Consider the following 26,314-nt stretch of genomic DNA (forward strand, 5'->3'; position numbering starts at 1 on the left):
AAATAAAGGTAAAGGTAGTCAGTCCCCTGTGCAAGCACCAGTCGTTTCCGACTCTGGGGTGACGTCGCATCATGACGTTTTCATGGCAGACTTTTTATGGGGTGGTTTGCCATTGCCTTCCCCAGTCATCTACACTTTTACCCCAGCAAGCTTTCTACACTTTCCCCACAAACGGACACGTGTAAAATGCCAGCACACCAAAATGCAAGGAAGCCATGAGGAAATTTTCATAATCTGTGTTTAGCCCTACTTTAATCCATTTCAGCCAAACCCGTGACACACAAACAAGACAGAAACCCAAGCAACTCCCTTCCCTTTATTGTCTTCAGTCTGTTGATGGGAAGAAGAGCGCATCAGCCCAAGCAAGCTCTCTTTAGCACTTTGCTCCGCTTGTACCTGTTATTCCAGAATGTCTTCTCTCAACAGGAACCCCATCCCTACCCCCACCCATTACCTTCCTTGTCAACTTTTCACCACCTTGCTGAGCAGAATTAAGAATTGTTTACCTAGGATCCATTGGAATACTTCAACAAAATGAAATGATGCTGAAAGGGTCCAGGTATCATACGGAAACTGCACTGAGCGCAATGGTCTCTTCCCTGCTAATATGAGCCTCTTTGGAACATGGGACAATTGGCATGGTCCCCAGGAGGCGGTTGTATTTCCAAAACAAGATGGAGCAGTGTTTCTTACACTCATCACTTGCATTGTTCATGATCTGTGCAGTCATCCATCTCCACATCTGAATCAAAGAGGGAATGTCCAGTGTAATCGGTGTCAGGTGTTCGGGAAAAACTATTTTCGGTTCCTTCATCTTCAAATGTTTCGGTCCTTGAATAAAAACTGAAGTCCTTCAAGGGGTGAGTCTTGCTTGCCTCGCTACTTTCTTCCGACTCATAAAGAGTGTTGTCATCATCATGATGCCACTCCGGCCAGAATTTCCTCCTTATCCTCTCGCAGTACATAGCAAGGTTAATCAATTCTCCTGTGAAACACACAAGGGGAAAATGGTATCACACAGCTATCCAACCACACCAACTGGAAAAGAAGAGCATGAAGACTTTTCACAGACCAAATGCAGGCTCTTAGATTTCTGCCAACCGGATGCCAGAGGAAAATCAACATGGGATGCTTGTCATCACCCAGCCCTACTCAGGAACTTTCCTGGAACACCTGTTTAAACTTCCTTGATAGAAGGCTGAGTCAGATGGACTGTTGGTCTGATCCAGCATAACAGTTTGCTTCTGAGAGAGAAAGAACACTTTCTTGAAACTATTCCAACATTAAAGTGAAAATGACTGGCATTTTCTAGAGTAATTCTGTTTGGGATTACACCATGATGTGGATATTTCCAACCTGCAGATGTTTGCCTACTTATGAGGAATACGAAGTATTTGTACAGCCCATATTTCACCATGAACACATGATCTTGCCTTATACTAACCTAGTACAGTGACTCACCCGTATGTTGACTCATCCTGTCTGCAGACTGCAGCTGCATGAAGTAAGTGGCTGCATGTATATCCCTCCTCCCTGTGATCAGTGGATGCTGCTTTGAGGATGCTGCTGATCATTGGCGGGGGGGGGGGGGTGGCATGTGAAGCCATTACACTCCAAAGATGACCAGGCAATTGTGATGTCGAAAGGGGTAGTGCCAGCACATCCTTGCACACCCTTGCCTGCTCTCTTTTGTCAAGAGTCATCTCCTCTGTATTCCTCTTGCCACATTTTGTGCTATAGTCAATTTGCCTGGGTGCATTCTTGCTTTGCTCATCCTCTCTGCATGCTTATCTTGGGAACTTATTAGTCAAGCTGTTTCCACCGACTTCGTCAGATGCTGGGGAAGTATAGGTTAGACACCTGGACTGTGAAACTAGGGGAAGCTGGGAAGGAGTCCCGCCAAAACCTGGTTTCCGCTTTTGCTTTGCCACGCTTGCACTTAAAAATGTAACAGTTGGGGTGAGGGGTTAAAAGGAGAGTCCCTGGGCTAAGATGTCAGTCTTAGCAAAGATGGCGTACTGCCTTATGATGCTTATGGAATAAACTGCTGAACTATTGGACTGTGTTATTGCTTGACTCAAGGTCCTGACATATTGCTAAGACTCACCTACTACCTTAGCTGCCTATCCATCCCCAAAGATGCTGGGAGATGAGAAGGACAAAGCTAAGGAAGAACCAAATAAACCAGTAGACGTAGCTGCTCAGGTCGCTGGGGCACCTCCTGCACGAGAACCCTCGGCGACTCCGGGCAGAGAAGTGCTGGGGGGAGGGGTTCCAGCGGGCAGTGATCCACCTCCCCTTCCACTGCACCAGAGGTGCCGGAGGAACTGGTCCAAGTGGGTTCACGAAGCGAAATTCGATGGGGATCCAGCAAAGCTGGGATATTTCATGGTGCTGGTCAGGGGGCCCCTCAGTGTGTGCGCACTCAACTTTCTGACGGAAGAGCTGAAAGTGATCTACATCGGAGGCTGCTTAGAGGGAGCGGCAGCAGACTCGTTTGTGACTCTATTTGAAGCCCGCTCCCCCACACTGAATTCTGCTAGAGAGCTGCTCCAAGCTCTACGATGGCACTTTGAGGACCCCCTGCAAGAAACTAATGTGATATCGGCCCTGCAAGATCTACGGCAGGCCTCGAAGTTGTGAGAGAATATACTCGTGAGTTCCACCTCTTAAATGCAAAAGTCCACCTCTGGGACAATAGGGCCAGAATTGAGCAATTCAAGTGAGGTCTCAATTCCAGCGTCTTTGAGGAATCCCTCAAAACAGGGGACCCCCAGTTGCTAGTAGACTGGATCCAGCTAGCCTGCAAAGTTGAAGACCGCCACAAGATCATAGCCCTCCACCGCAAGCAGCAGAGGGGAAGAGGGCCCCGAGACTCAAAGGAGAAGGCCCAGAAACCCTCATTCACCCTGGGGGGGGGAGCACCAGGTGATGGCCAGGCTGTGTTTCAAGTGTGGTGGAGAAAACCACATAGCCAGCAAATGCCCCAGCGAACTGAAAGAAACCACTGGCCACTCCAGCAAAGGGGGAGACCAAGAAGAAATCAGGCCCCGTCAGGACCCCATCCAGCAAAGGGAAGGCTGCTGTACTGCATTGCCGGACCCCAACTCCTGAGGCTTCGGGGGAAGAAGACAAAAGGAGCAGCTGTCAGGAAATGACAACGACCTGCTGTGAAGAGCGCGCAGCAGCAGGTCAATGTGACAGCTGCACCACTATGGGTGAGAATCTCAGGAACTTTGTATTTTATGCCCATCACCCTACTGAACCCAGTGACTAAGATGTTCTCATGCATCTGGGCCCTCTTGGACTTGAGGTGTTCCAAGGACCTACTGTCCCCAAGTTTAGTGGAGGCATTGGGGCTTAAGAAGAAACCCCTCCCCAACCCCTTATTCTCTGAGCAGATAGATGGGCAGGCAATGAGGGGAGAGCCATGTACTGAGGGAACAAAGATATGTGCTCTGGGAGTGGAGGAACATTGTGAGCCATGGACTTTTGTGATAGCGCCCTCCGCCAAGTTCCAGGCCATCCTCAGTCTGGAGTGGCTAGCGGATCACGACCCCTTTGTACAATGGAGTGGAAATGCTATCTATTTCCAGGACAAGGGGTGCGATAAACACCAGTGGAATGCAGATTGGGGCCCCCAGCCACCCTCCCCCCCCCCCGGTTGAAAAACTGTGCTTGACGGTGCTGAAAGTCTCCTCCATCCCCCCCCCCCGAGTACTGAGATTTGCAAGGGGTGTTCGACACACAGGAAGCAGATGAACTCCCCCCTCACAGACCCACAGACTGTGCCATAGAATTGGTGGAGGGGGAACCCCTGCCTAAATCCAAGCTGCATTCGATGAGTAGGGCAGAGAGGGAGGAGTTAAAGAACTTCCTGGGTGTGAATCTACAATGGGGATTTATCTGGCCAGCCAAATCTCCACACACAACCCTGGTCCTTTTCGCAAGAAAAAGGATGGCAGTTTGAGGCTGTGCACTGATTTTAGAGGTTTGAACGCCATCTCCATGAGTAATGTGTACCCCCTCCCTCTTATAAGAGACCTGCTAAGCAAAGTCTCGCAGGGGAAGATTTTTACAAAGTTAGATCTTAGAGATGTGTACTTCCGGGTCCGCATCCGGGAGGGGGACGAATGGAAAACTGCCTCCAACACCCCCCTAGATCAATTCAAGTATGTGGTGATGCCCTTTGGATTGAAAGGGGCTCTGGGGGTTTTCATGAATTTGATCAATAAAGTGCTACACAAATTCCTCTATAAGGGTGTGGTCTGTTACCTGGATGGCATTTTAATTTACTCACAAGACCTCCTTCCCACGACCAGTTAGTGTGCCAAGTCTTGCAGACCCTCTATGATAATAAACTGTTTGCCAAATTTTGAAATGTGAATTTCACAAGACGGAGCTTGACTTTTTGAGGTACCGGGTCTCAGCGGGAGGATTGGGGATGGACCCCACTAAGATGCAAGTGGTGGTTGAGTGGGAAGCCCCCAGGACATGCAAACAACTCCAGAGTTTCCTTGGGTTCGCAAATTTTTATAGAGGATTTATAAACAATTTTGCGGAGGTCACCCTGCCCCTAACTGACTTGTTAAAATCTAAGTGCAAAGGCACCCATGCTTTGAAAGCAAACACCAATCTGAACTGGTCCCCAGAGTGCCAGTGGGCATTTGAGGAACTAAAAAACAAATTTATCTCAGAACCCTGTCTCATCCACCCTGATGAGAATAAAAAGTTTGTTGTGAATTTGATGCAAGTGATGTGGCCCGAGCAGCCGTATTGCTTCAGGAGGGGGGAGACAAAAAACTCCATCCGTGCACTTACTTGTCGCAAAAATTCACCCCCATGGAGCGGAATTGGTCAGTGTGGGACAAAGAAGCCTCCGCCATTAAATTGGCCTTAGAAAAATGGTGGCACTATCTTGAAGGGGCCAGAGAACCATTTGAGCTGTGGACAGATCATTAATCGCCACCCAAAAGCTTACTACCAAGTAAGTGAGGTGGGCGGGGTTTTTTTTTTCAAATTCAAATTCACATTGGGGCGCATCCTGGGGAGGTTGAACTTTCTGGCCGACGCCTTGTCCCACCTACCTCAACATGAAAGCAAACGAGAGGCGGTGATAGACTCACTGTTCACCCCTGCACAACTCAGCGCTTTGACAAGAACACAAAGGGATGGAGAAAACTGATTCCTTTCTGGCATCTCTTAAGGAAGCCTTGGCGGCCAAACTGCCTGACAGTAGACTACAACTCAACCCCTCCCCGGAGGGGCTATGGTACAAAGACAAGAAACTATTCATCCCGGGACCTCTATGAGCAGGAGTAATGGAAAGAGCACATGATTCCAAACTGGGAGGGCATTTTGGGTTTGTAAAAACCATCCACCTAACACAAAGACAGTTTTGGTGGCCAGGGCTCTGAAAAGACATAACACAATACGTCACCAGCTGCCCGACCTGCATCATGGCAAAGAAAAGAGGGGGGTTGCCCCCCGGACAGCTACAGTCTCTAGCCCCGGCCTCTCGACCCTGTGAATGCATTTCCATGGATTTTATAACGGACCTTCCCCTTTCCCGCGGGAAGACGGTGGTGTGGGTGGTTATGGACACGTTTTCAAAGCAAGCCCACTTCATTCCATGCAAAGAAGTTGGCTCAATTGTTTATACAGCATGTCTTTTGGCTACATGCTTTTCCAAGTAAGATAATTTCTGATAGTTGCCAACTTCTAGGCGCACCTGTTCACCTTGGCAGGGATAGAACAAGGTCTTAGTTCAGCCTACCACCCCCAGACAGACAGACAGAACACACAAACGCAGTGCTCAAGCAATTCCTAAGGTGTTACACCTCATTCCAACAGGACAATTGGGTGCCCCTCCTGCCCTTTGCAGAGTATGCATACAATAACAGCATTCATAGTGCAACTAATGCTAGCCCCTTTTTGGTGGTAAACGGCTATGAGGGAAAACCTTTTCCAGAGCTCCCGTCGCCCCCCACTGCCCCAGTGGCTTTTACAGAATGGCGGACCCAAATTTCACAGGGCTGGGGGACCATACAGAAGAAGCTGCTTGGAGCTCAAGAAATGTACAAGAAACAATATGATATGGGACTTCCAAGCTATGGGACCTCAAAGTGGGGGACACTGTACATTTCAACAAGTATCTTCCTAATGTCCAGAATTGTAAAAAATTGGGCATGAAATATCTGGGGCCCATCAAACGGATTATAAATAATATGACTGTTGAACTTGAGTTGCCAAAAAACCAAAAACTTGTTCATCCTTGTTTTCATGCTAGCTATTTCAAGCGTGATCCTGAACCCTCGGCTTGGCACCCCCAGCAACAGCCTCCAGCTCCAATTCTGGTTTGTGGTCAGATTCACCATGAGGTGCAGGAAATCCTTGACTAAAAGATCAAACGAGGAGAACTGTACTATCTCATCAAATGGACTCAGTTTCCCCTCAGCCAATCAGAATGGGTCCACGCAGCTGATACACAGTGTCGGAAACTTATCAAAGATTTCCACCAGAAATACCCGGGGAAGCCGGGGGGAAGGGGAACCTAGGGGGGCAGAATGTCAAGAGTTATCTCCTCTGCATTCCTCTTGCCATGTTTTGTGCTTTAGCCAATTTGCCTGGGTGCATTCTTGCTTTGCTCATCCTCTCTGCATGCTTATCTTGGGCACTTATTAGTCAAGCTGTTTCCACCGACTTCAAGGTCAGACACTGGGGAAGTATAGATTAGACACCTGGACTGCGAAACTAGGGCTGGACTCCAAAGGAAGATGGGGTGGGTCCCGCCAAAACCTGGTTCCCGCTTTTGCTTGCACTTGAAAATGTAACAGTTGGGGCAAGGGGTTAAAAGGAGAGTCCCTGGGCTAAGACGTGAGTCTTAGCAAAGATGGTGTACTGCCTCATGATGCTTATGGAATAAACTGCTGGACTGTGTTATTCCTTGACTCAAGGTCCTGACATCTTTCTCCACACAGTGAGTCAACACACAGGTGTATCATCTGTACTGGACTACTAAATCAGGCCACAGTTTTATCAATGTCTAATCTGACTGGCAGGGACTTGCAGGGTCTCAGGTAGAGAAGTCTTTCACTTCACCTACTGCCTGCCCTTTTAACTGGAGGTGCCAAAGGCTGAACCTGGGACATTCTGCACACAAAGCAGGTCCTTTACCATGGAGTCACAGCCCCTCCCTCCATTTGAGAGTTATTAGGATGAAAAACGGTATCTTATGAGATTGGCACTACCTATCCTACACTTCCTTTGTATACTTACCAGTGGCCAATATTAAAGGAAACTGTACTGAACTGCTTGAATAAGCATCTTCCTACCATTCATCACCCTTGCCCATTATTCCACCTGTCCATCACTAAAGCCTTTCCTCTTATTAAAAAGCCTGATTTTACACATACTACCAGTTCACTGACAGATTATTTATTTTGATAGATTAATTTATTTTGATAGAATAGTGTTGATACTTGCACTTCACAAGTCTGTGGATATATCAAAAGGTACCAATTTTTTATCGTACTAGTATGAGTAGGTGTCACAATTATGTATGTGCATACTTATCATGATATTTAAAAAAAAAAAAAAAAAGCTGCACAGCTTGGAAGGAGAGAGGAGCCAGGGTCATGGTGGAAGACATCAAACACAAAAAACCTTGCAGAGGATGTCTTGGTCTGACACCCCTTGAATTATGTTGTGAAAATGATAAACACATTAATAAAATACTGTCTGCAAGAGCAGAAAAGGAACAACATAAGACAAAAACTTAAAATATATATTCCCTGTATTTTCACAACAGCAAAATGCAACAGAATTGTTTCAATTTGTACCACCAGGTGGCAGCATTGTTTATAAGAAATTCATCACTCCCTTCCAAGACCTGTACAGGAAAACATTTTGATGATGGATCATTTCTGTCTTACATAGTTGGCAGATTTAGGCAAGATATGGCAAAAATACTTCCGAACACTACACAGAAGTCCCTCTCTCTTACCAGGGTCTGTCTGATCATAAAATGGCTTGGATGGATCCAATAAGTCTATTTTACTAAAGTGGAGAGTCCGCTGAGGAAAACCTTCATCTAATGGGAGAAGTCTCCTCGTTTAGCAGAAGGAAGCTGGCAGATTCAACCCTTAAACTGCACAGAGCTCAACTGCAGCTTCACTCTTGTTCACAATACAACTTTATACTGAAAAACATATAGATGGGTTAAGTGTTAGGTTATACCTGCACCATCCCAAACCAGTGGCTTAGTTGTCCATCAGATGAGTGCTGTGCAGAGTCCTGTGGATCCAGTGCACACCGGATGTGACTGGAACGTGAAAAGGACAGTGAAGAGAGTTGGGGGCAAATAGTTGAAGGGGTGTGACATCACTGATATTGCTGACATTGCTACATCACTTCTGAGGAAAACATAGGGTAGCTCTAGGAGTCATTGGAAACTTACCATAATCACTTCTGGAGAAAATGTAGTGACATCAGCAATACTACTAGCTTTCTCTCACACACACTTCCACACAGAGAGGTGATAGCAACAGAGGCTGCCAGAAGGAGACCCCCACCACCACCACAGTGGAAGGCCTGGCAGCCCTAAGTAGAACCATAAGTACCATTCGTGAACGCGGGAAACAAGGAGTTCCTACCTTTAATGAGTCTCTCAGGCCTGGTTCCTGGTAAAGTCCACATTGCCTGTGCCAGATGACCAAAGACTGTAGCATCTAAGGTAGAAAGCTTGGGTCCCATGATGTACTTTTTGTCACCTAGAAATTAAATGATGCCACAGGTATTTAGGGGCTTGCAAGTACTCCCCCCTCCAGTCACTCCTTATACATGTTGACTGTTTTACTGTATTTATTCATATTGCTCAACACTTTCAGAGTTAACTTCAGTGGGTATCCCTTTTACCTCTGGTGGACAACAACTGCCTCCAGGCAGGGCTGGCACATGGGAGCCAGTGAACTCCCACTCATTTTTCTCAGCTCTGAGGGATCGGAGGAGCTCCCCCGATCCCTCAGAGCCGAAAGAGCGGCGTTTCCCATTCCCAGCATCCTCCGAGGGTGCTGGGGAAGGGAAAGGCTGAGTGATCTGGCACTGCTCAGCTTTCCCGCACTGTTGGGGAGGGCAGGTGGGAGGTCGAGCGGGGGCGGGGGGTGCATTTTCGGCATACTTTGCCTCATCTGAGGTAATCCTGAATAGGCCCAAATGTCTTTCCATTTAAAGAGAAAGGCTGAGGGTATAGTTCCCTTAAGTTGCACTAGGGGGTGTGCACACACAAAATTTTAGCTGGCAGCTCAGGGACTTCTGCTTCAGTTCATAAACTCTGTTGGAAACCATGGAGAATGGGGGAACCTCCTTCTGGAACCCACAGAACTGGACCTCCTGGTCTAATCTTTTTGAAACTTGGGGAGGTTTTTGAGGAGAGGCACCAGCAGTAATGCTACAAATCTGGTGCCTCTACCTCAAAAAACAGTTTTCCCAGAGCCCTAGATACTCCCAGATTGATTCTCCATTATAACCTATGGGGCCCACTGACTATAACAGTCCCTGTAGGCTACAATGGAGCTTGGGGGTAATTTTTTTGCACACCCCTATAATGCTTTTCAGTATAATTTGTAAGGGGCCCTGAGTCACAGGGAAAAGTGGGATATAAATATTTGAATAAATACATAGTTTAGGCAGGTTGATAACATTTAAGCAACTTCCCGTTTGTTAGGTGAGGCAGGGTTCTTACAGTGATTGTTCCTTCTCTGTTATTCTTGACCTATAATAATGGTTTTCATATTTCACCTTTTTTTAAAAAAAGCAGATTGGAAGAGTCTTCTCCCCCCTGCCCCCCCCCCCCCCCCCCCCCCAGTGCTGGTCTGTTTTTGAAGGCTCAGCACAGGGCAAAAGTCCAAGGCTAGATCTACCAATATAGTGGGAAAAGGTGGACAGATCTGTTCTCAAGAGGCCAGCTCAACCAATATAGAGGAAAGGGGTGGGTAAACCTGTTTTCCAAAGCACAGGCCTACCCAAGGGTGGAATGAAATGTTTTTCAAGACAAGGAATTACTCAAAATGTGTCGTATGAAGATTTTATACAAAATTGAGTTGACAAAAACTAAAATGTATTTGCTGAAGTTGCATACATTGCAGTAATACGGAATTCTCTTTTTCTTTCAAATTGGGTATGTTCACAATTTTGCTTGCATTTATACTTTTAAATTCCATAATTATATCAAATAGTACGGTTGTATATGCAAACTAAGTTTTATAAACAATGGATTTTATGTCATTAAAGCAGTAAAATAGAGTTAGGTTTTATTTTTAAAAGTATGTATATTTTGGTTTTCCCCAAATTTTCCTTTTCCCCATAAAAAACAAAAAAAACAAAACCCAACCCTAGAAAAAGCCCCTCTCTCATGGCTTCAGCATTTTCAGAAATGTTACATCTTCACACAAGTCACCCAGGGTCACAATGGCAGGCATGCTCTGACCCCCCCCAAAGGGTCAAGAAGAACACTTTTCTTTATAGGAGTGAATGATGGCCATGTGCTTATTTATTAAAGAATTTATTATACCCTGCCTTTCCTCTTGGCTCAAGGCGACTCATAAATGATAATTAAAACATTACCTATTAAAACCAAATAAAAACTTTCAAATACATGTTCAACAAAATAAAGGCACTGACTCAGTGGGAACCATATGAGTGGGGACTGTATCTATTTCCCTGATAGCCCCATAAATATATAGATAAAATTGTGAATCAGGGCACACATGCAGCTTCTGTCTACAGTCAATGAGAATTGTTTAAATAAATGCTGCAGATTTAGGTGTTCCTGAGAACCATTATATTTAATTATTGGAGAGAAATAGAGTGACTCATAATGTATTTTTTTTTAAGTATGAATCAAGCGTTCGGGGTGTGGCCCTCAAGAGACACCAGATCTACAGATTCCCTTCATCAAGAAATTACCATTATGCAAAACCAAACAGCCGTGAATTGTCAAGATAGTGTTGCAAATACAATGAGAAATTAATCCCTCTAAAACTAAACAGCAAGATGTGAATCAATATCAGAATACATTTTTGGATTTCTGAATTACCTGCAATCTGGAGCTTAATCAAAAAGTTCTCCCCTGTTCTAATGACTGCAACGTTAATTAAAACGTACACAGATCAGGGACATATGGAAGCACACCCCTCTCACAACAGCAAAAATGGTGCAGGGATGGATGGGAACAGAATACACACACTCAAACCCCATTCCAAAGATATTGCTCCTGCCGCCTTCCCATCCTACCCACTCAGTGCCCACTCACCTGAAACCCCTTAGAGGGCTTTCTTTGTTTTCTTTTTCCCAGCCCTGTTGTAATGCTACAGCACATCTCAAGTAAATATAAGCACAGCTTATATTTATTATACTTGACGTATTTTAGCTCCTACTGTGTGATCTGTCCTGAGCCTACTTGCAGGAAGGGCAGAATATAAATAGAATAAAATAAATAAAGAACAAAGCAGAAATACTGAAGGGTGAGGGGCTGCATGTGTATGGAGGACATCTTTTGCTTGCACACAGAGTTCTCGCTCTGCTCTCCCCCCACCCCCACCCCGCCAACCACTGCAGATATTATTTGGTTTTCACATAACATTGTCATGCTTCTATGTGCTTCCTGGGTTTTCTCCAGCTCTGCAGGTTTCCTCAAACTTGCTTTGGTATGATCTTTTCTGACATATTGTACCAAAAGTGGGTTGAAGAAGAAGACGACATTGGATTTATATTCCACCCTCCACTCAAGAGTCTCAGAGTGGCTCACAATCTCCTTTATCTCCCTCCCCCACAACAGATACCCTGTGAGGTGGGTGGGGCTGCCCTTTCAAGGACAACCTCTGCCAGAGCTATGGCTGACCCAAGGCCATGCCAACAGGCGCAAGTGGAGGAGTGGGGAATCAAACCTGGTTCTCCCAGATAAGAGTCCGAACACTTAATCACTACAGCAAGCTGAAGTGGCATATGGAAGGGAAAGTGCAGATTTCTGTACCTCCATGTCCACATTTAGAACTGCATTGGGCACCGTTTCATCTTCTAGCTGCTATTTCCCCCCAAAAAAACCACAGCTGGCAGGCTTTGTGCCTTTTCAAATAGGTGAAATATACTAACATACCTTCTACCAGGAAGAGGGACATAACAGGCAGGAAGATAAAGCAGTATTAAACACAAACACTCAGAATGTGTAGTGCAGAATAAGGAATGTATTTATTTACTTACTCCATTTGTACCCCACCTTTCTCACCAATGGAGACCCAAAATAGCTTATATTATTCTCTTCTCCTCCAAGTTATCCTCCCAACAATCCGGCGAGATATGCTGAGAGCATTGGACTGGTCCTAGCTCATCCAAAGAGACCTTGCGGCACAGTGAGGATTTGAACTGAAGTCTCCTGGATCCTAGCCTGACACTCTGACCACTACACCCCACTGGGTCTCTAGTAAGAGAGGGAAACCAGGAATTGCCTCTGTGCCCAAGCGACATAAACCTACCAGATAGTATGGTAGCCCACCATGGGCTTAGGGCCCCTCCTGTTTTTGCTTCCCAGCATGGGACAGACAAAGATTGTCAAGCACCTGACTGGCCGCCATACAACCCCAGATTGCATTTAGTTTGGTGGACTGCAAATGAGACAAGCCTATGTTAAATAAATGAATTCAAGCCAGCAGTAGGCTATATAAGTGGACTAAAAGGCGAGAGGTCATCTTGAAACAGTCTGACAGAGAACAATACCAGTCTATCAAAGCCATGCAAAAAGTGATTGTGCATAATGTATAATGTAATGAAATGCACTGTACATTACCCAGAAGACCTGCTAGGGAGCGCATGTCTTTCTCCATCAGCTTGTATATCTCTTCCTCGGAGAAGCGGCCAATACCATGGCCGTACATTTCCCGCTTTACAATCCCTTTCGTTATATGGCAGAGAATCCACTTCAATAAGTCACTGAAGGGGCCAGTAAGAGACAGCATCTTCTGGGTCTCATGGAGATTGTCCACCCACTGGCAATATGCTAAGGTCCTAGAAGTGTTGGGGAAACAGTTGACAGCCAGACGGAACAATGCAAAATAAAACGCCATAGACAGAAACAATGGTCTGTTCAGACAACTGATTTCCTCTCCTTGCCCAGCTGCTATTTTTACAATGACAAGCAAATCCAAATGGAAAACCAGTTCAAGAAAAGAAGCATTATCTAACTCTGGTGTCGTGACAGATACATTTTTCAGACCGTGCCACCTGTGTGGACCTGGCTACTTTTAGCCAGTCTCTTAGACTAAGAATTCTCATCTGGTTTCAATCACTGTGGCTTAGAGGCACTGGATCAGCATGAATGGCTGATCCAACATTTCAAAACATGATCAAAACATCTTTACCCAAAAGCCCTTACATCTGGACAGCTAGATTTGAACTCAGTAGCATGTTGGAGAGCAGCAAGATTTTTTGGGGTATAAACTTTCAAAGTCAAAGCTCCCTTTGTCAGTAGCTGTTATACCTTGGAACAACACTATTGATTAGAATTACTATTGAAAAGTGATGTCTTTTCCTCTAGCTTAGCTATGATTTACTGTCATTTAGAGGGGCTGAGATGATTGGACTGACTAGTGGTTCTCCAAGAGGCTTGTGTGTGAAGAAATGCCTTTGTCTATAACCACCAGATGCAGCTTGTTCAGTTTCTCAAATAATGTGGTGCTACCTGCTATTGCAGCATTTCTCTGATGATGGATTGCTGTGGTTCATAAAGGGTGATAGGAGGACTGGTGCTTGACCAGGAGAGGGTATGTGGTAGAGTGGGACTAGGATCTTGGAGTCCCATATTCAAATCACCACTCTGCCATGGAAGCTTTCTGGGTGACTTTGGCCCAGTCACACATTCCTGGCCTAACCTACTTCACAGGGTTGTTGTGAGGATAAAATGGGGGAAGAAGAGAACGATGCTATCCACTTTGGATCTTCACTGGGGAGGAAAACATTGTATAAGTAAACAAGTAAATACTGTAGTGATAGGGTTGCCAAGCAATCAGAAGGAGACTGTGGGGAGGCAGGAACATGGACATGTATGCCTCTTTGATCATTTCCAACTCTTACAAGCTCATCACTGTTACCTTCAGGATAATGACTAGAGAAATTTGAGGGTGAATAACACAATATTACATGCTTGAATATGAAAGACTAGTTCTATGGGATTGTTACAGCACTATGTGGAATGACTCCATTCTAAACCTCTCCCTCCTTAGCAGGTTTGGCCTGGAGTTACCCTATAGGACTGTGCTGTTAGTTACCTGACACATCAACACTCAAATACTCCAAGAAGGTTGTGTGTGGATGAAACCAGCAATACTCTTGTCAACACACTCTGTATATGAAGAAACTAAAAAACACAGGTCTCTCTCCATACCCTCCACTTCTCACTGAGCTATTCAGGGAAGCAGAATGAATCATAATTCATGATACAAACACTCTGTTGTACTGATGTTAGACCCAGTAGTTTTCCAGCAATGCCTGGAATAAAATATTTATAATCCCAGAACATTTTCTAGGTGAGGTCAAATCACTTCCTTTATGCCACAGAGCCTATCTTTTCTTTCTCTGTCTCCAGAAAGCTTTTGCATTAAGTAGAACCTCAAGTTACCCCAATGACACGATGTCCAGTGCAGGCCAGGCCTGAAACGGGGAAAAGCACAGGTCGCATTTCACAAACATGTGCAGTGCCTCTTTACATGGTACTGAATGCACAAACCTCTCACTTTCAGCAGTTGATCTGGTGAGGGGCCAAACAAAGACACATGGTGAAGGCAAGTGCTCAATAGCCCCTGAGCACTCAGGAAACAGAAATCACTCAGTGCCAGGCAGGAAGTGACTCACTTTAGAATACATGGCTACAAAGTACAAAGAGCACCTCATCTGCAAAAGGCCAATGCTGCCACCAGCTTACACGTAAGAACATAAGAGAAGCCATGTTGGATCAGGCCAATGGCCCAACCTGTCCTACACTCTGTGTCACACAGTGGCCAAAAAAATTATATATGTGTGTGTGTGTGTGTGTGTGTATAATATATACACACATATACTGTGGCTAATAGCCACTGATGGACCTCTGCTCCATATTTTTATCCAATCCTCTCTTGAAGCTGGCTATGCTTGTAGCCACCGCCCCCTCCTGTGGTAGTGAATTCCACGTTAATCACCCTTTGGGTGAAGAAGTACTTCCTTTTACTTCCGCCATCATTACACAAATTGACAGGCATAGCGTCGATTAATAACAGTACTCTCAGATTTAACTTAATGTTTTTAGACTTAGTAACTGTTTTAACTAATGTATTAATCGGTTTGGGGTTAATTTAATGTTTTGTTAAATGTATTGTTATTTTGCTGTTGTTAGCGGCCCTGAGCCTGCTTGGCGGGGGAGGGCGGGATATAAATAAAATTTTACTTACTTTTATCTGTTTTAACCTAACTGCTCAGCAATTTCATTGAATGCCCACGAGTTCTTGTATTGTGAGAAAGGGAGAAAAGTACTTCTTTCTCTGCTTTCTCCATCCCATGCATTATCTTGTAAACCTCTATCATGTCACCCCGCAGTTTCTCCAAGTTAAAGAGCCCCAAGCATTTTAACCTTTCTTCATAGGGAATGTGTTCCAACCCTTTAATAATTCTAGTTGCCCTTTTCTGGACTTTTTCCAATGCTATAATATCCTTTTTGAGGTGCAGTGACCAGAATTGCACACAGTATTCCAAATGAGACCACACCATCAATTTATACAGGGGCATTATCATACTGGCTGATTTGTTTTCAATTCCCTTCTTAATAATTTCCAGCATGGCGTTGGCTTTTTTTTTTTTTGCAATTGCACACTGTCTTGACATTTTCAGTGAGTTATCTACCACGACCCCAAGATCTCTCTCTTGGTCAGTCTCTGCCAGTTCACACCCCATCAACTTGTATTTGTAGCTGGGATTCTTGGCCCCAATGTGCATTACTTTGCACTTGGCCACATTGAACCTCATCTGCCACGTTGACGCCCACTCAACCAGCCTCAACAGATCCCTTTGGAGTGCCTCACAATCCTCTCTGGTTCTCACCACCCTGAACAATTTAGTGTTATCTGCAAACCTGGCCACTTCCCTGCTCACTCCCAACTCCAAATAATGTATTAACAAGTTAAAGCGCATGGGACCCAGTACTGAGCCCTGCGGCACCCCACTGCTTACCGCCCTCCACTGCGAAAACTGCCCATTTATACTCACTCTCTGCTTCCTATTAATTAGCCAGTTTTTGATCCACAAGAGGACCTGTCCTTTTATTCCATGACTCTCAAGCTTTCCAAGGAGCCTTTGATGAGGAACTTTATCAAAAGCTTTCTGGAAGTCAAGGTAAACAACATCTATTGGGTCTCCTTTGTCCACATGTTTGTTCACCCCCTCAAAGAAATGTAACAGGTTAGTGAGGCAAGATCTTCCCTTACAGAATCTATGCTGAGTCTTCCTCAATAACCCGTGTTCATCAATGTGCCTACTCATTCTGTCCTTGATAATGGTTTTTACCAACTTTCCCGGTATTGAAGACAGACTGACTGGCCTGTAATTTCCTGGATCTCCTCTGGAACCCTTTTTAAAGATGGGGGTGACATTTGCTACCTTCCAGTCCTCAGGAATGGAGGCAGATTTCAATGAAGGATTACATATTTTTGTCAGAACATCCATGAGTTAAACTTTGAGTTCTTTCAGAACTCTTGGATGTATGCCATCCGGACCTGGTGATTTATTAGTTTTTAATTCATCTAGCAGTTGTAGTACCTCCTCTCTTGTCACCTCAATCTGACTCAGGTCTTTCAGCACCCCTTCCAAAATTAGTGGTTCTGGAGTGGGCAAACACTTCTCGTCTTCCACAGTGAAGATGGAGGCAAAAAATGCATTCAGCTTCTCAGCCATTTCCCTATCCTCCTTCAGTAATCCTTTGACCCCTTGATCATCCAAGGGCCCCACTGTCTCTCTGGCTGGTTTCCTGCTTCTAATATATTTGAAGAAATTTTTATTGTTGGTCTTTATGTTTTTTGCAATATGCTCCTCATAGTCCCTTTTAGCCTGCCTGATCACAGTCTTGCATTTGATTTGCCACAGCCTGTGTTCCCTTTTATTAATCTCACTTGGATTAGCTTTCCACTGCTTAAAGGAGTCCTTCTTACCTTTTACAGCTTCCATTACTTTGTTTGTTAACCATGCAGGCCTTCTCTTATACCTGTTTGTGCCTTTCCTAACTTGTGGTATATTTTTTTATCTGAGCTTCTAGGATTGTAGTTTTAAATAGGCTCCAAGCTTCCCCAAGAGTTTTGACTGTATTTACCTTTCCTTTCAGTTTCCTCTTCACATGCCTCCTCATCTCAGAGAATATACCCCTTTTAAAGTTAAACGTGGTTGTGCCAGTCTTTTGGGGCAACTCTCTATTATACAAACGGTGAAATCAATAACATTATGGTCACCGCTCCCAAGTGGTGCGATCACTTTTACATCTCTCACCAAGTCTTGGGCATTACTTAGGACCAATTCCAGGATCACCCCACCCCTGGTAGGTTCTGAGACCATCTGCTCCATAGCACAGTCATTGAGAGCATCAAGAAACTCAATCTCTTTCTCTCGACCAGAACACATATTGACCCAATCAATCTGCAGGTACTTAAAATCACCTACTACGACACAGTTTTTACGTTTAGCCACTATCTTTAATCCTTGCATCATATTATAATCATCCTCTATCTTTTGATTTGGTGGGCAATAACAAACTCCCATAGTTAAATTTCCTTTTGGGCCCTCTATTTCATCCCAAAGCATTTCTAGAAGGGAATCTAATTATCTGACCTCAATCTTACTGGCCCATATACCCTCTCTGACATACAGAGCCACCCCACCTTCAACCTTTCCCTCCCTGTCCTTCCAATATAACTTATACCCAGGAATCACCGTGTCCCACTGATTCTCCTCATTCCACCAAGTTTCTGAAATTCCCACAATGTCTATGTTTTCTCCCAACATTAAACATTCCAACTCACCCACTCGCTCACTCACACAGGAAGCCTTGGAAACCTAGCATGGCAAACACAGGAGCCCCTGCCCCCCAAACCACTTCAGCGGAGCACCAGCAGCCCTTCCAGTTCCTGAATATTTTGTGACTGGATTTGTCGACTGCTGGAGGGAGGGAAGGAAAAAAGAAAAGCCAGTTTTATACTCCGCCCTTCACTACCCCAAAAAACTTCAGAGTGGCTTACAATCACCTTCCTTTCCTCTCCCCGTAACAGACACCCTGTGATAGGGTTGCCAATCCCCAGGTGGGGGCAGGGGGCCCCCTGGTTTGAAGGCCCTCCCCCCGCTATAGGGTTGTCAGAAAGCGGGGGGAGGGGAGGGAAATGTCTGCTGGGAACTCTATTATTTCCTAGAGAGATTTATTCCCATAGAAAATAATGGAGAATTGATCTGCGGGTTTCTGGGGCTCTGGGGGGGGGCTGTTTTCTGAGGTAGAGGCACCAAATTTTCAGTATAGCATCTAGTGCCTCTTCCCAAAATACCCCCCAAGTTTCAAAAAGATTGGACCAGGGGGTCCAATTCTATGAGCCCCAAAAGAAGGTGCCCCTATCCTTTATTATTTCCTATGGAAGGAAGGCATTGAAAAGGCTCCACCCCCAAAGTCTCCTGGCTCCACCCCCAAAGTCCCCAGATCCCTTTAAATGTGATGGCCAGAACTCCCTTTGGAGTTCAATTATGCTTGTCACAGCCTTGATCTTGGCTCCACTCGTAATGTCTCCTGGCTCCACCCCCAAAGTCTCCTGGCTCCACCCCCAAAGTCCCCAGATATTTCTTAAATTGGACTTGGCAACCCTACCCTGTGAGGTAGGTGAGGCTGAGAGAGCTCTGAGAGAACTGTAACTGGCCCATGGTCACCTCAGCTGGCTTCATGTAAAGGAGTGGGGAATCAAACCCAGTTCTCCAGATCACACTCCACCACTCTTAACCACTACATCAAACTGGCTCTCAGGGTTGTGCCAGCACAGTACAGGACTTCTGTGGGTCAGGCCCCTTAATAACTTACTCTCTAAACTGAAAAGAGACATCAATAAAGGTTCTTTGGAGGGAGATAAGGAGGAAGCAGCTGGAGGGAGTGATGAGAGAGGGAAGAACCTTGCTGCCTTCTGCTCCTTTGACTCTTTAAGAATATTGCATCTGAGCACTGTTTGGGGCTGGAGCAACTGATTTGCATAGTATTGAAGCAAACAGCTTATTTATTTATTTAGAATATTTCTATGTTCCCTTGTCAGAGTCCTGCTTAATTCAGCTTACAGTTAGAAACCGCATTGTAAGAACAAGCTATTTTTAAGCCATTAAAAAAAAGCCACAGTATTTACTAGGGTTCCCAGATCTGTGTTGAAAAATACCTGAAGACTTTGGGGGTGGAGCTGGGAGAGGGTGGGGTTTGGGAAGGGGAGGGGCCTCAGCATGGTACAATGCCATAGACTCCACCCTTCAAAGCAGCCATTTTCTCCAGGGGAATGGCAAACAAACTTGCACCAAAGAATTATGCACCAGAAAATCCATGGTTAAGTTCACTACAAAAGAGTCTGGAAGCCAGGCGTGTAGCCACGGGGAGGGGGACAGAGGGGACACAGCCCCCCAAACCCCCCTTGGACTTTTATGGCCCCTCCTTTCCCTGGCCCCTGCTCTCTCCACTGCCACTTTTCTCCCTGCAGCTCTGGTGGCCCCATTTCCCTCCACGCAGCACCTCCCCCTCCCTCCTTCCCTCCCACCCACTCACTCACCCACCCACCAATTGGGTGAAAGAGTAAAGAGCAGGCTCCTGGGGCTCTTGCAAGGTGTCCCCCCGCCAATTACATGAGCGCCAAAGCCAGCAGTTCCTATGCCGGTTTTCCGACGCAATCAGCAAGTTCAGCGCTGGTCGCCCCAGCACTTAACTTGCTGATCACACCGGAAAGCAGGCGTAGACACCACCAGCTTCAGCATGGCTTTTCCTGCAGGTCACGTGATCAGCGGGGGAGGCACCTTTCAAGAGCCCCAGGAGCCCGCTCTTTACTCTTTTGCCCGGTTGGTGGGTGAGTTAGTGGGAGGGAGGGGAAGGTGCCGTGCAGAGTGGGGCAGGGCCACCAGAGCTGCAGGGAGAAAAGTGGCAGCGGAGAGAGTGGAGACCGCCGGGGGGGGCCTCCATCCAAAAAAATTTTCTGTGGCCCCCCAACTGGAATTTTCTGACTATGGGCCTGCTGGAAGCAGATATGTGTTGATCCAAATGTGAAGATTTTTCTCTGTGGCTCTGCAGAATGTTATGTAAATAGAGAGTCCAGGCTGATGAAGAGTAGAAATTGTGCCCTGAAGAGTGGTCTCATTCCATTTATCTCCTTTTTATGGTGAACTTACTATGGATTTCCTGGTGCATCTTCTCTCATGTTATCTTCTAGACTTTTAATAATTTCACTGGGGCAATTTATAAGGAAGAGAAAGCTAAGCGGATCTAACTGAAGACACATTTAAAAAGACAGTCACAGAAATCCAGGGAGGCAGCTATTGTTGTTAGTGTGCAAGTACTATGTATTTGATATTATATATTGTATGCATACTGTATCCATATATTAATATATTTATTCTTCAGTGCAAGTTTGTTTGACATTTTCCAGCTATACACTGGAGCCTGTTTTATTTGCATTTTCTCCAAGGGAGCTGACCTCTGTCAGCTGGATATCAGCTGTAAAAGCGGGGGATCTCCAGGCCCCACCTGGAGGCTGGCAACCCTAGCACAGGTGATATATATTTTAGGAGTAAATCCTTTCTTGAAATGATCTTGCTGTTTTCCATTATTCTCAAATTGGCATAAGCATGGGGCCTTAGATTTCTTAGTCAAGACACTGATGATATCAAGATTTGCTAACTTCAGCAAGGTTGCTGTATCATCTGCCTTCAAACCACAATCTGGGACCAAGAACAGAATAACTGTGGCATTTGCCTGAAACTAACACATTAGAATTAATCTTCAATATGGGCTTCAGGACTGGTTGAAGATAGAGATGGCTTGAGGACAATCTCTCCCTCCAGATGGGCAAACAGAATGCATCTCCATTGTTGTTTCTAGATCTGTCAGCTGTTTTGATACCATGGACCATGTAATACCATTGAGGCACCAGGAAAGTGAGCTGGGTCTGGAAGGAGCAGTGTTGAGATGGTTCTGGCCTTTTCCACCAGACCACTCACAAGAGGTTGCAGTGCTAGTGGCTGGCATATGGAATTAGCATAATACATTCTGCATAGGAGCAGGGGCATAGCCAGGATTTTAAAAGTCAGGGGGCTTTTTTAAAAGTCAGGGAGCACCAGTTCCCATCCACTGCAGGGCTTGCCACTTCTCAGAAGCTTTCTGGGGTAGGGGCAAAAACTGGAAGCTCTGAAAGTGTCCAAATCAAGGCAGCCAACCCTAAACCTTTGGAGTCGAGAAGGAACTGCACATTGCATGCAAACAGGGGGGTTTCCTTCCACTACATCAGCTCAGCCATGGAGAGAGAGGGGGGGGAGGGGGAGAGAGAGAGAAGCAGGCTGCACCCCTGAGGGGCCCCTGGGAGTTGGGGGGTCCAGCCCAGAAGTCAGGGGGCAGTGCTCTACAGGCTCTCCCCCCGACACACACAGTGGCTACAGGCCTGCACAGGAGTGCTTTTGAAGATTATTCAGAAACTGCCACTTATAAATATCAGCATTCCATGGTTATCTGAGGTGAGCAGACAGGAAAAATGACAATCCTCTGGGAGGGCAGGGGGAAACCAAGATGGAGGGCCATACTTACACAGCCTTCCTACAGTCCATTTGGCTATTGTTTACCCTTGAAACAATCACTCACACATAGTCACCAAGTAGTCTCCACCACTTTTCACTTTGAGATGTGAGGGAGAGTCTGACAGGCCTACTTCTGCCTCTCTCCATCACACACATACATGTCATTCAGTTAAACATGCAGCCTGGCTCACTTAAGAGATGGCCTACATAAAATCCAGTTCTTTTTGCACCCAAATGATCTTGGCATGACACTGGCTCTCTTAAATAACAAATTCTAATTTTATTTTGTGAATACAGAATAACAAGGGAAGGTGGATACAGGGGAGAAATAAAGATAATGAAAGACTTTCATAACAAGAGGACAATGAAAAACAGATAAGAACACAAAACGTTAATGCAACCAAAATAACCTGACTCTCTAGTTTACTAGCTTATAGATCCTGAGCCATGTCGGTACAGTTGTCAACCTCCAGGTGGTGGCTGAAGATCTCCTGGGATTACAACTGATCTCCAGGCAACAGAGATCAGCTCCCCTAGAGAAAATGACTCCTTTGAAAGGTAGACTCTATGACATTGTACTCTCCCTTCCTTCCCCAAATTCCACCCTCCTCAGAATCCATCCCCAAAATCTCCACATATTTTCCAATCCTACCAATCCCTGAAATTACAAGTGATCTCCAGATTACAGAGATCAGTTCATTTGGGGGAAATGACCACTTTGGAGGGTGGGCTCTTTGGCATTATACCTTTTATATGTCATGCTTTAAACACAGTTTTCACAATTTTTTTCTCCTTTGTGTATGTATACTGACTGAAGCTTCACCTCATGCATGCATAGGGTTACCAGGTCCTATATGAAAGCCAGCGGGGCGGATCCTTGGTCCTCTCCAGGATCTTCCAACATCAATTACATCAGGGGGTGATGCTCTGGTTTTGGGGCAAAACTTTATGGTTTGTAGCCAATTTTACCCTAGAGTTTTGTCCAAAAACTCAAATGTCACCATGCAACAGCAGCAACATGATGGCATCACTTCTGGGTAATGTCATCATGTTGCCTTTCAGTCCAGGATTTCCCACTGCTGGCCAGCTGGCTGGTGGCAGGGAAGCACCCCTCAAAAGCAAGGGTTCCCCTGCATGCAAGGGGCTCTAGCCCACAAAAGCTATGAATAGGGTTGCCAAGTCCAATTCAAGAAATGTCTGGGGACTTTGGGGGTGAAGCCAGGAGCAGGGTTGTGACAAGTATAATTGAACTCCAAAGGGAATCCTGGCCATCACATTTAAAAGGACTGCACACCTTTTAAATGCCTTCCTTCCATTAGAAATAATGAAAGATAGAGGTACTTTATTTGGGGGCTCATAGAATTGGACCCCCTGGTTTAATCCTTTTGAAACATGACAGGTGTTTTAAGGTGAAGCATTGGATGCATAGCCATAAATTTGGTGCCTCTACCTCAAAAAGCAGCCCCCCAGAGCCCCAGATACCTGCAGATCAATTCTCCATTATAACCTATGAGAAATAGTCTCCATAGAGAATAATGGAGTGCCCAGCAGACATTTCCCTCTCTCCTCCCCCCCCCAGCTTTCTGATGACCCTGAAGTGGGGGGAGGGCCTCCAAACCGGGGGATCCTCTACTCCCACCTGGGGATTGGAAGCCCTAGCTATGAGTAAGTCATTTGGGTATGTTCCCCCCACAAGTCTCCAAGGCTGACAACCCAATATAATAATCAAAACTGGATTCTGTATTAACATCATTTTGTACCAAGATAATACTAATCAAACTACCTCTAACTGTACTGTACACAAGTCTGGAAACAACAAATTTCCCAGAGAGAGACAGACAGACAGACAGACAGACAGAAAAAACACTCAGTCTCCATGGCAACTTACCAGTAGAAGTGTTCCTCTACCATCTTTGTTACTGCTCTAGAAACTGCTCTTTCATGTGGGCCAAGGTGTTTGTTTAAATTAACTCCAAGCTTATCTTCCAAAAAATCAATAATAAACTCGGTGCCAGATACTTTTTTACGATTGTATTCAATCCATGGCATTTTCCCTTGAGGAGAAAGTTTTCCATCAAAATAGTTCTAAAAAGAAAAAAAGGAAGGAAAGAAAGAAAGAAGGATATAGGGAAAAGGAAATCACACACAAACCAAGCCCACCATATAACTTGGGTTCATATTCCTGTTTGGCAAATTGACTGACTGGCCTTGGGCCAGGACCTTGCTCTCTCAGTCTGATCATTCTTATCATGTTGGAATATAACATCCCACCTCAAAGGACTGTTTGGAGTGAAAGACACAAGGCTTGCCAAATACTTTACAATCTGCAAAGATCATATGAGTAATTAGCAACATGGAGTATATAATAAATGTTCCTACACACCAGGACTTTTTTTTTAGCAAGAATGCAGTTCCAGATGACTTGGTATCAAGGGATGTGGCCTAATATGCAAATGAGTTTCTGATGCCTTTTTCTACCAAAAAAGTCCTGTGTGAAAGCAATGGTGACATCAGAGGTGCAGTCTAATATGCAAATGAGTCCCTGTTGTTGTTTTTTCCTACCAAAAAAGCCTTGCCCCACACACACACATGCACACAGACAGACATCCACATATGCTGGTGCACATCCTGGAATTTTTTGACAGAGTGGCCCAATTAACCCACAGATCTGAAACTGCTGCTGAACCAGAAGAAGGCAGGCATAATTTCTCCTGCTCAATTATTCACTTGATCCTTTCATCAATTCCTTCATTATCTGACATAGCAGACAAAGCCCAGATAATGCTACATGAATAGTCATGGAGAGAAGCAGATGAAAAGTTAGAACAGCTGGGAAAAGCCACAGCCCCAAACCTAGAGTAGCCAGGTCCACCTGGCCTTGGCAAATGCTGCGGGATCTGGAGGGCCGTACGAGGGATGTTAGAACTTGGGGAGGATGTGATATCACTTCTAGGTAATGCTCTAGGCTGCTATCTCCAGTCTCTATCATCTTTATCACAGAGACTAGGGGAAATGTGTAGAACATCGCTATTTGGAGGCCCTTTTTTCTATTGTTCCTCAGGGGCAGGAATTGAGGTAAATGGAAGTAAGTAAATTGGAAGCCTGCCTCTAGGCATCCAAAGTACAACAGGATATAACATGCACCTTTTTACCTGGTAAGGTAAATCAGCCATCCTTAAATAAGTCTCAATTTTTAAGCAGAAAGGAGATAAGCTGGGAACACCGTTGTTTGGCCTTGAAAATTGATGCAGTATGATAGCATCTTTCGAATCAACCTCTTGTTCTTTCCTATAAATAAACAAACAAATGAGTTTCACAATATATGTTATTTAGCATCAATACGTTAAAGGCACAGAGTAGGAAGTAATTGCTGAGGCAGAATATTCATCTGTTTGAAGAGGCTTCTGCCATTTTTTATTCATTAAGTCTGAAATCACTAAAAGCCCTTTGGACTGCAAGAACAAAATACAGACAGGAAGCCAAGCTATTTGGGATATTAAAAATATCTAAAAGCCTTCCACAATTAAATTCACAGATATACATGAGACAATAGAGTTAGACTACTTTATATATTATGCTACAACATAACCGATGTTCCCTCTAAGCTGCAGAGTCTTGTGAACAAAAATTCTGCTTTATGAGCTACTGGTATTAAAGTTGTGATCTACTGCATAAATTATTGTGTTCTGGGGTCATCTTTCCTGAGTTAAGACAAAAATGTGTGAGCTGGAGGCTAAAAATCTTCGCGCTAGCTCACACTAACTCAGCTTAGAGGGAACACTAGACATAACATGAAGGATTGTCAAAGTGGCCCAAAATTGCTCAAGAGAAAAACTGTTATTCCTTTTTAGTTAGTGTCACATGACTACAATTTACACTGCAGGACTCTAAATCTCTTCAGAATATTACATTTCCCTGAGATCATTACTTTGCATGTAAGTTCAAGAGGAGAAGATAATGTGCAGCTTCTCAAAAGATACGACAGTGTATGAGGCATAGCTAGGCTTGTCAGTCCCCAGGTCTGGGCAGGGAAGCCCCTGATTTTGCAAGCTCCTCCTCACCACCAACCAGCTGGCTGGCTGGTGGCCAGGAAGCCCTGCCCCAACAGCCACTATGTGCCTTTAGATCTCAGGCAAGTTTGAAAGCTAGCAAACTGCTTGTGTTTTGAAAGGGGGGTGTGTGCCATTAAATCTCAGCAAGACTAAAGCTCATGGTGGTGGGGCAAGCAGGCAGAGCCACCTGTGTGAAATAGGAAGCGAGAGAGCACAGTTCCTCTGTTAGTTTTTCATTCCTTTCAGAAGCTGTTTGTATAATAAAAGGGATAGTAAAGAGTTAACTAGAACCTGATAGTGGGATAAAGGAAAACTCCACTCCCCAGACCTCTCTCTCCTTAGGTTGGTTGAAATATAGCAGATAGTTACATTCAGCAGCTCCACTGATTAAAGCTATCTATACCATTGCCTCA

The 26,314-nt window shown here is 45.1% G+C and overlaps 1 protein-coding gene across 1 annotated transcript in view; it reads right to left on the reverse strand.

Annotated features, from left to right (window-relative positions):
* Window positions 1-315: 315 nt before the first annotated feature.
* FAXC (failed axon connections homolog, metaxin like GST domain containing) overlaps window positions 316-26,314 on the reverse strand; it is a 39,760-nt gene continuing 13,761 nt past the window's right edge. The window contains exons 2-6 of the mRNA XM_060258564.1: window positions 25,002-25,137; window positions 23,738-23,934; window positions 12,842-13,059; window positions 8,655-8,771; window positions 316-985 (exon numbers count right to left, since the gene is read on the reverse strand). Coding sequence (XP_060114547.1) covers window positions 699-985; window positions 8,655-8,771; window positions 12,842-13,059; window positions 23,738-23,934; window positions 25,002-25,137 — 955 coding nt within the window. The 3' untranslated portion in view covers window positions 316-698. The remainder of the gene's footprint in view (window positions 986-8,654; window positions 8,772-12,841; window positions 13,060-23,737; window positions 23,935-25,001; window positions 25,138-26,314) is intronic.

Source organism: Heteronotia binoei, chromosome 1 (assembly GCF_032191835.1).
Source record: "Heteronotia binoei isolate CCM8104 ecotype False Entrance Well chromosome 1, APGP_CSIRO_Hbin_v1, whole genome shotgun sequence".
In the NCBI taxonomy this organism is placed as follows: Eukaryota; Metazoa; Chordata; class Lepidosauria; order Squamata; family Gekkonidae; genus Heteronotia; species Heteronotia binoei.